The sequence below is a fragment of the Myiozetetes cayanensis genome, unplaced genomic scaffold, assembly GCF_022539395.1.
Source record: "Myiozetetes cayanensis isolate MyiCay16 unplaced genomic scaffold, myiCay2020 scf135, whole genome shotgun sequence".
Classification (NCBI taxonomy): Eukaryota; Metazoa; Chordata; class Aves; order Passeriformes; family Tyrannidae; genus Myiozetetes; species Myiozetetes cayanensis.
The window spans coordinates 73,966-83,709 of record NW_026086993.1 but is presented as its reverse complement, the minus strand read 5'-3'; the positions used below and the strand labels follow the sequence as shown (position 1 = coordinate 83,709).

Here is a 9,744-nt window from a genome sequence, read left to right as displayed (position 1 = left end):
GGAAGGCAGGGAATGCACCCAAACAGGTCCAAGCAGCTCAGAAAACCCGGATTTTTTTACAAGGATCCGTGGGATCCCACCTGGAATTCCCCCTGGATTCGCCACGAGAGGGAGACTCTGCCCCAGCAGAGCCCCCAATCCCAGCTCCAAACCCTCCCTCTTCCCACTTTTCTCCCCCTCCTCTCCCAGGGCCCCAAAGGGAATAATAAAATCATTTATTTCCTTCCCCTCCTCAGTTCTGTCCACAAAGAGTACAAAAATCTCCAGATCCGGTGGGATAAAGGAGAGGGAATCCCGGGAACTGGGAGAGTTCCTTTGATTTGGGGGGGTGGGAAATTGTGGGGTTTGGGATTTTGTTTTTTTTTCCTTGTTTTTCAGATATCCTTGATAACCTCTTCCAGCTCCTCCTTGGTGTACATGTGGAATTTCATCCCAGGCTCCACCGTGGCCAGCTGGAAAACAGGGAATGAGAGGGGTTAAGTGGCTTGAGGGAAAAGCAGGGGGAGCAGCTGTTCCCTGGGCTGGGATCATTCCAGCCCTCATTCCCTAAAATAGCTGCCCAGAGAGCTGGGCATGGGCTCAGGCTCCTCCAGGAGCAGGGAATTGCAGTGGGAGCAGGAGGGAGCTGGGATAGGACAAGAAGGACCTGGGATGGGGCAGAAATGACCTGGGATGGGGCAGGAACCGCCTGGGATGGGGCAGGAACGGTCTGGGATGGGGCAGGAACGGTCTGGGATGGGGCAGGAACCGCCTGGGATGGGGCAGGAACGGTCTGGGATGGGGCAGGAATGGCATGGGAAGGGGCAGGAACGATCTGGGAAGGGGCAGGAATGGCGTGGGAAGGGGCAGGAACAGTCTGGGATGGGGCAGGAATGGCATGGGATGGGGCAGGAACGATCTGGGAAGGGGCAGGAATGGCGTGGGATGGGGCAGGAATGGCCTGGGAAGGGGCAGGAATGGTCTGGGATGCTCCTGAAGTGGGAGCACAGTTGGACTCCTCAGGGTTGGAGTATCTGGATGCTCCCAGAGGCAGCTCTGGAGCATCCCAGCAGATCCCAGAGCTCTCCCGAGGATTCTGCTCCCAGAATTCCCCCCTGGAGCAGCACGAGGGGAGGGGCAGGATTTGGGGGGAGGGAGGGAGGTGATTCCCAGGAGAAACATCCCAACACTCAGCCTGGGAGCCCGGGTTTTACCGGGAATTCTGAGACACCTGGAGGTGCCCTTTAAATGCTGGGATGGTCTGGGTGGGAAGGGTCCTTAAATCCCATCCCATCCCATCCCATCCCATCCCACCCCTGCCAGGGGCACCTTCCACTATCCCAGCTTGCTCCAAGCTCTGTCCAGCCTGGCCTTGAGCACTTCCAGGGATGGAGCCTCCAAACCTGGATCAATCCTGGACCCCACCCAGCCAGGAACACCCCAAACCATCCCTAAATCCCCCCCAAAAAACCTGCACCAACCCCCAATCCCAGCTCTCCTCCAACCTTCCCATTCCCAAAACTGCTTGGACAGGCAAATCACTCCTCTCAAAATCCATAAAAACCCTTCCAGGCTGGAAAATCCCCCCCCAGAGCAGCAACTCCTTCCAGGAAGCCGAAGGGGTGAGCGAGGTGGGAACCTTTGGATCCCTCAGCACATTCCTGCCCTGCTGCCCCCCCTGGCAGCATTCCCAGCCCATTCCCAGCCCTGCCCACTGCAGGCACACTTAAGCCCCTGTTAAAAGTGGGAGATGACATCAGGATGCTGGAAACATTCCAGGGGCTGGGACAGCACCTGGGGAGCAGATTCCAGAGCTTTGGGACACGAGGATCCCGCTGTGCTCTTGGCATCCCCCCTCACCTTTCCCAAAGGGTTTTAATCCCAGCAGCAGGAATGCTGGAGCTAAACCCAGGCTTTCCAGGGAAAAGGGCTCCCAGCAGCCAGAGGGAAAAGGGATGAGAGGAGACAGGAGGAGCTGGAATGCCCTGCTTTGGAAAGGTCTGGTGTCTCATATCCCCCCAGAAATAGCAGCAGAACCCAATCCCGGGGCTGGCTCCTCATCTCCCACCCATCCCACCCAATCCACAGGGGGCTCCTGCCTTTCCCACCCTAAAAGGAGCCCCCAAGGAGCAGGTTTGGGGGGTCAGGGGCACCCCCCAGGCCGTGGGTCCTGCCGGGGTTCCAGGGGCACAGGGTCCTGCTCTGCCCCTCCGGGCATTCCTGGCACTGCCCCAGGCCGGATTTAGCAGCTGGAGACATTCCAGGCCTTCTGACATTACCGGGAATGGCTGAATCCAGGGGGACAAGGAGCCACTCAGGGGGGCACCCCAGGGCCCTGCTGGCTGGGGAAGGGCACAGAACCACTTCCCAACCTGGAGCAGCTGGGAAAACACACCAGGAAGGCACAGCACTCCAGCTCTTCCCACGCTGGAAGGGGCAGGAACATCAGCTGTTGGCTTGGGAAGGCCTGGGCTGCTCCTCCACCTCATTCCCAGCTCCAGGAAACCCTGGGCTGCTCCTCCATCTCATTCCCAGCTCCAGGAAGGCTTGGGCTGCTCCTCCATCTCATTCCCAGCTCCAGCAAACCCTGGGTTGCTCCATTCCCAGTTCCAGGAAGGTCTGGGCTGTTTCACCACCTCATTCCCAGCTCCAGGAAGGCCTGGATTGCCTCATTCCCAGCTCCAGGAAGGCCTGGATTGCTCCATTCCCAGCTCCAGGAAGGCCCTGGGCTGCTCCTCCACCTCATTCCCAACTCCAGGAAGGCCCTGGGCTGCTCCTCCACCTCATTCCCAACTCCAGGAAGCCTTGAGTTGTTCATTCCCAGCTCCATAAAACCCAGGGCTGCTCATTCCCAGCTCCAGCAAACCCTGGGCTGCTCCATTCCCAGCTCCAGGAAGGCCTAGGCTGCTCCTCCACCTCATTCCCACCCCCAGGACCATTCCCATTCCCATCCCCAGGACCATTCCCAGCCCCAGGACCATTCCCATTCCCACTCCCAGCCCGGGAGGCCTCACCTCAATGTTGGTGGCGTTGAGTTTCTCCTCCATCACCTGTTTCAGGATCACCAGGGACGATTTGATGGCCTCCTTCAGCGTCATGGACTGCAAAACACGCGATTCCTGCATTTCCCACCCCCAAAAATCCCCTTCCCAAATCCCTCCAGCCGGGATGGAGCAGCTTCTCCAGGGATCTGCAGCAGCAGCAGGGCAGGGACACCCTCAGGGATGCTCAAATCCTGCTTTTTTGGGCTTAAAACCCGGCATTTTGGGGCACAGAAATCCCACTGGTCGCTGGTTTGGTCGCCCCCTTCCCACAAAAAAAGCCCAATTCCCTCTTGGAAGAAGGTTTTAATCCCAGAAATCCCTGCAGGAAGCCCCAGAGCCCAGAACTGGGGTGATTCCCAGGGGATTAAGGACTCTTCCCAGCCGTCTCCACGTGGTAGAGGGTTGGGAATCGAGGGGGCATCCACAATCAGGAGAATTCCAGGGGAGAAAGGAGTTCTCCCAGCCTTTTGCACTTGGAACAGGGTTGGGAATAGGCAGGACTCAGAATTAGGAAAATTCCAGAGGATAAATGGCTCTTCCCTGCTGGGAGGGGCTGGGAGACAGTGGGAGATGCTGGGAGGTGCTGGGAGATGCTGGGAGATACTGGTTGATGCTGGGAGATACTGGGAGGTGCTGGGAGATACTGGGAGGTGCTGGGAGATACTGGGAGGTGCTGGGAGACTCTGGGAGACTCTGGGAGGTGCTGGGAGATGCTGGGAGATGCTGGGAGGTACTGGGAGGTACTGGGAGGTACTGGGAGGTGCTGGGAGATGCTGGGAGATGCTGGGAGGTGCTGGGAGGTGCTGGGACATACTGGGAGAACCTGGGAGATGCTGGGAGACTCTGGGAGATGCTGGGAGACTCTGGGAGATGCTGGGAGACTCTGGGAGGTGCTGGGAGACTCTGGGAGGTACTGGGAGACTCTGGGAGGTGCCAGGAGGTGCCGAGGTGCCCCCAAATCCCTGGGAAGTGCTTCCCAACGCCAGCTGGAGCCTCACCTTGTGATAAACCTCCTGCAGGGAGCTCTGGGCGCCCTCGGAGGCCGAGCCGATGGCTCTGGCGTCGCACTGCACGAACGTTCCCGACGGATCCATGTGGAACCTGCGGGCACAGCGGGGGCTGCTGCATCCCAGGGATCCTCCCCCACCCCTTCCCGGAGCTCCCTGAGTGCCTGGAGTCGGGATTCACCCCCCAGGTGAATTCCTGACTCCTGGGCTGGCAGCTCAGGGAACAACTTCCCTGTGGATTTTTCTTCCCCCTTTTCTCCGGATTTTTTTTTTTTTTGGAGCAAATCCAGCTCAGTTTTCCACCCTGCTGGGAGAGCTGGGCCTGCCAAGCCTTTCCCCAGCTCCAGCAGAATCCCTGGAGTTCAGGTTACAGCCCCCCCATCCCCCAGGAATGTCCCAGGGATTGGGTTACCTTTAGAGAAAGGGGATTGAGAAACTGGGCCCAGGGGAGAGCTTTATCCCAGAAAAACCTGGATTTGGGGGCGTGTTTCCCAGGGGAACAGGCAGGGAAGGGCTCAGATTTGGGGGGGGGGGGATAAATCCCAGCAGGAATTTTCCAGGGTTTTTCCCCCAAGGATTCCAAACTCACAGCTGGGGGCCCTTCTCGTCCACTCCTCCAAACAGCAGCGCCACTCCGAAGGGGCGGGACTGTGGGACACAGGAGGGGACAGTGACACCAGGAGGGGCCAAAACACCCCCCCAGAATTCCCAAATCCCTGCCAGAGCCCACCATGGCTCCGGGATCGGCGTCTTCCTCCCCAAACTGCAGGGCCAGGTTGGACACGGCCTGGGTGACGCTCTCCACCGTCATCGTCTCGTTGTAGGTGAACCAGTGGTTCTGCAGGGACGAACATTCCCGTTATCCCCGGCATTCCCAGGCATTCCCGGGGTCATTTCCATGTGGAACTCAGGGTGTGTTATCCCGTAGAAGGGCGGAAACAGCCCGGGAAGCGTCGGGATGAGCAAAGCTCGGGATAACAGCAGGGAAGGGGGAGGCTGGAAAGGGTTATCCCTGGATAATAGGGAGGAAATAATGTGGGATAATGTGCAGGGATAATGTGTGGGATAATGTGCAGGGATTTGTCCCTGGGACCTTGGAGCACCCAGGAAATCGAGGGGGATTAAAAACCCCACCCATCCCACGTTATTTGGCCAAAACAGAGCTCCCACTCCACACCTTTCCCGTTCCAGCTCCTCTCCTGGGATGAGCTTCCCTTTTCCCCGGATTCCCAGGGTGTTCCCGGGATTTTAGGGTTGGGAATCAGGGCTCTCACCTGAGTCTCCACTCGGGCCTTGTCGATCAAGGTCTTGGCATCGGCGATGAGGCCGCTCATGGCACAGCCTGGAATGGGACGGGATCATTCCATGCATTCCTTGGGATCAGCTTTTCCCCCCTCAAACTGCCCCCAGACACGGAATTTCTCCCCAGTGGGAATTTGTCCCCCCTCTGTGGGCACTGGGGGGGCCACGCCTGGAATTCCAGGGAGCAGTTTTGGAGCTGGGGCTGGAAAAGCAGGAGCTCATCCTGGAAAAAAGGAGGCTCAGGGGGGACCTTTTCCCTCTCCAGAATTCCCAGATGGAAGGAGAGGGAATGGCCTCAGGCTCAGGTTGGATCCTGGGAAAATTCCTGCATGGAAAAGGCTGTAAAGCACGGGAAAGTCTGGAATTCCCATCCCTGGGAGTGTCCCAAAAAAACCACCTGGGAATGGTCACACTCTCCTTGACCCCACAGGGCTTTTCCAACCACGAGGATTCCATGATTCCATGATAAAAAAAAACCTGCTGGGAAGGGGTCCTGGAGGAGCCTCCCCCTGGAACAGCCCCCAGGAGGAGGGAATGGCACTCCAGGAGCAATTCCCGTGCCCCAGGGAGCAGGAATTCGGGAATTTGGGAGCTCTCCTGCCCTCCAGGAGCCCCTCAGGGCAGGGGGTGGCTCTGGCTTTCCCAGAAAAACTGGCCTGGAGTCAAATCCCTGCAATTACCTGCCCTTCCAGAGCTAAATTTGGGATGAGGGAGGTCATGGAGGAGCTCCTGGAGCCTGGAATGCTGGGAGCTGCCCATCCCAAACTCCTGGGGGAAGGATCCTTGGGATATAAACCCCCAGCATTCCAGGGGTGCTCCCGGGAATGTTCCCAGAGGGAGGGCTGGCCCTGGGAGGGGGGGTTTGGAGCCTCCTCCATCCCTGGAGCTGCCCAGAAAAACCCTGGATGTGGCATTCCACAATTCCAGGGGCTCCCAGGGTTCCACTGGGATTCCAGAGGCTCCCAGCTTGGAATGGGATGTGTTCTGTTCCCTGTTCCCAGGATCATCCCAAATCCAGCCCCTGGGGGGGTCCCAGGTGGCTCCAGGGCCCCCATTCCCAGTTTTCCTGCCCCTCTCAGGGAGGGCTCATCCCAAGGCACAGTTGCCCGAATTCCCAGGGAATATCCTTAGGATAGAAACTCCCAGGATTGCAGGGCTGTTCCAGGGTGTTCCCGGGGCTATTCCAGGACTATTCCCAGGGCTGTATCCCTCTGTCCTCCCAGAGCTATTCCCGTGCTATCCCAGGGTTATCCCAGAGCTCTCCCAGGACTATCCCAAAACTATTCCCAGGTGTCCCAGGGCTGTATCCCTGTGTCCTCCCAGGGCTATCCCCAAGATATTCCCATGGCTATCTCAGAGCCATTCCCAGAGCTATTCCAGAGCCATTCCCGTGCTATCCCAGAGCTCTCCCAGGACTATTCCAGGGCTGTTCCCACGGTTATCCCAGAACCACTCCCAGGGCTATTCCAGAGCCATTCGCAGGGCTATTCCCGTGCTATTCCAGAGCTATCCCAGGGCTATCCCAAAGCTATTCCCAGGTGTCCCACGGCTGTATCCCTGTGTCCTCCCAGGGTTATTCCAGGGCTATCCCAGGGCTATTCCTAGGGCTATTCCAGAGCCATTCCCAGGGCCAGTTCCAGGGCTATTCCAGGGTTGTTCCCAGGGCTATTCCAGAGCCATTCCCAGGGCTGTTCCCAGGGCTATTCCAGGACTATTCCCAGGGCTATTCCAGAGCCATTCCCAGGGCTATTCCAGAGCCATTCCCAGGGCTATTCCAGAGCCATTCCCAGGTGTCCCAGGGCTGTATCCCTGTGTCCTCCCTGGGCTATCCCAGAGCCATTCCCAGGGTTGTTCCCAGGACTCTTCCAGGACTGTTCCCAGGACTCTTCCAGGACTGTTCCCAGGACTCTTCCAGGACTGTTCCCAGGACTCTTCCAGGACTATTCCCAGAGCTATTCCCAGGGCTGTATCCCTGTGTCCTCCCAGGGCTATTCCAGAGCTATCCTATGGCTATTCCCAGGACTATTCCCAGGGCTGTTCCAGAGCTATTTCCAAGGCTATTCCCAGAGCCATTCCCAGGGCTATTCCCGTGCTATTCCAGGGCTATCCCAGAGCTATCCCCGTGCTATTCCAGAACCATTCCCAGGGCTATCCCAGAGCTATCCCAGCGCCATTCCCACAGCCATTCCTGTGCCATTCCCAGAGCTCTCCCAGCGCCATCCCAAGGTCATTCCCGGCTCCATCCCCGCTCCATCCCCACTCACCGATGTGGGAGTCGATCTCGACGATCTTCTCGATGCTGGCGGGCTCCATGAGGGGCGAGGTGATCCTCTTCTCCACCGCCAGGCACACGCCCTGCGCCGTCTGGATGCCGATGGCCGTGGAGCCCAGCTGGAAAACACCCCCCAGACCCCGCAGATCCAGCAGGAATTCCTGATCCTGCCTCCCTCGGGGCTGGCATTGCCCGCCTTTCGTCCCCAGGCAGAGCCGCTCCCGGGGTTTCAGGGTTATTCCCTGATCCGGGAATCCATTCCAGGCCGGCAGATCCCTCCCAGCTGGGGAGGCCTGAGGGGTGGGAATGGTCCTGGGAATGCCCCTCTGGCAGAGGGAAGGGATTGAAGGGGAAAAAGGATTTCCCAGATGGGCCCAAATCCTGAATATCCCGGCCCGAAACCACGGGCACTTTGTTTTCCAGAAGTTTTCCAGGAGCTCCTGCTCTGCCCAGTGTCCCAGGAGCTCCTGGGAACCCCTGCCTGGATCCCAGAACCCTGAATCCCACCTGGATCCCACCAATCCCTGCCTGGATCCCAGAACCCTGGATCCCACCTTGATCCCATCAATCCCTGCCTGGATCCCACCTTGATCCCACCCATCCTTACCATGATCCCATATTGATCCCACCTTGATCCCAGCAATCCCTGCCTTGATCCCACCTTGATCCTAATAATCCTTACCTCAATCCCACCTTGATCCCACCCATCCTAACCTCCATCCCCCTCAATCCCATGAACCACCCCCCGATCCCCCATCCCAGGAGCTTTAATTCCCAAATCCCTGCAAGTTTTATCACCTTTTTTTCCCCCCTTTTTCCTCCTTTATCCCTCATTTCAGCGCTCCCAGGAGCTGAGGGCAGGACCCTCCTCATCCCCAGGGCTCCTTCCCTTCATCCCAAACTATTCCCAATCCCATGAATACCCCCCAATAACCAGGAACATTCACCAATTAAGGACATTTAACCCCAAAAAGCTCGGAAAAGGCGGGGGGGTGACAGTACCTTGATGGCCTCGATGGCATATTCCACCTGGAAGAGCCTCCCCTCGGGAGAGAAGGTGTTCACACCCCTGCGGGGACAACAGGGACACTCGTGGGGGGGCTGGAAAACCGGGAATGGGGTCCCGGGAGCCCCCTGGGCCTCCCCAGGGGCTGAACTCGGGGTGGTCCCGGACACGGAGGGGGTCACAGAACACGTCCCATTCCAGCCTAGGAGCCTCAGGAATCCCAGGGGAAGGCCGGGAGCGCCGGGAATTGTGGAATTCCGGAGGGGGAAGGTCCTCCCCGAGCCCCCCCGTCCCCAGGCTGAGCCCCCGCTCCCTCAGGGCCCCCCCAGCCCTCGCTCACCCCCCGTGACTCAGCGGGGGCCGCCGCGCACTCACCGGTCGTACTCGGAGCGCGTCAGGAACATCGCGGCGGTGCGGCCCGGGGGTTTTGGGGGTTCCGAGGGGTTTTTGGGGTGCCGGGGGTCTCGGGAGTCTCGGGGCTCCGCTCGCTCTCGGCCCTCACCCCGCACTGCCGAGCCGCTTCCGGTCCCTCCCGGCGCCGCTTCCGCCCGCGCCGCGCGCTGATTGGGCAGAACAGCGGCCAAGCGGCCAATGGAAGGGCGGAGGGGGCGGGATTAAAGGAGGGGGGCGGGGCCACGGAGAGCGTGGGAGAATTGGCTGAGGGGCGTGGTCGTTGTGGAGGGGGCGGGGTCAGAAAACAGGGGCGTGGTCATGGGGCTGGGGCGGGGCCAGAACCCCGCGGATACTCCGCGATGGGAGCATGGGGCGTGGCCATGTGAATGTGGGCGGGGCGATACTGTGGGGGCGGGGCCCTCGAGCGACGGGAGGTGGTGCGGTGTGAATGGGGCGGGGTTAAACGAGAGGGGCGGGGTTAGATGAGAAGGGGGCGGGGTTAGAGGAGCAGGGGCGGGGTTAGAGGAGGGCACGGCGCGGTACCGGGAGGGGGTCCCTGGGACGGGAGTAACGGGGAGGGGGCACCGGGAAGGGGCATCGGGAGGGGATACCGAGAGAGGGCCCTGGGGAGGGGCACAAGGAAAGGGGGTCCCGGGAGGAGACACCGGGAAAGGGGGTCCTGGGGAGGGGGCACTGGGAAGGAGCTGCGGGAGGGGGCATGGGGAGGGGTGCCAGGACAGA

At 59.7% G+C, this 9,744-nt stretch overlaps 1 protein-coding gene across 1 annotated transcript; it reads right to left on the bottom strand.

Moving 5' to 3' along the window:
* Nucleotides 1–200: 200 nt before the first annotated feature.
* PSMA5 (proteasome 20S subunit alpha 5) lies at nucleotides 201–9,066 on the bottom strand. Its single transcript, XM_050308942.1, has 9 exons — nucleotides 8,986–9,066; nucleotides 8,607–8,673; nucleotides 7,597–7,723; nucleotides 5,305–5,372; nucleotides 4,761–4,868; nucleotides 4,620–4,678; nucleotides 4,022–4,124; nucleotides 2,994–3,080; nucleotides 201–452 (listed from the first exon to the last, which is right to left on the bottom strand). The coding sequence occupies exons 1-9, from the start codon at nucleotides 9,012–9,014 to the stop codon at nucleotides 375–377; spliced, it is 726 nt and encodes a 241-aa protein (XP_050164899.1). The 5' UTR covers nucleotides 9,015–9,066; the 3' UTR covers nucleotides 201–374.
* Nucleotides 9,067–9,744: the final 678 nt, after the last annotated feature.

Excerpts from the sequence above, each read along its gene's own strand:
- PSMA5 (XM_050308942.1), bottom strand. The coding sequence starts at position 9,014 with ATGTTCCTGACGCGCTCCGAGTACGACCG. Across the intron at positions 4,869-5,304 it reads AGGCCCGAGTGGAGACTCAG|AACCACTGGTTCACCTACAA; the intron begins GTGAGAGCCCTG and ends TCGTCCCTGCAG. Across the intron at positions 4,679-4,760 it reads ACGCCGATCCCGGAGCCATG|TCCCGCCCCTTCGGAGTGGC; the intron begins GTGGGCTCTGGC and ends TGTGTCCCACAG.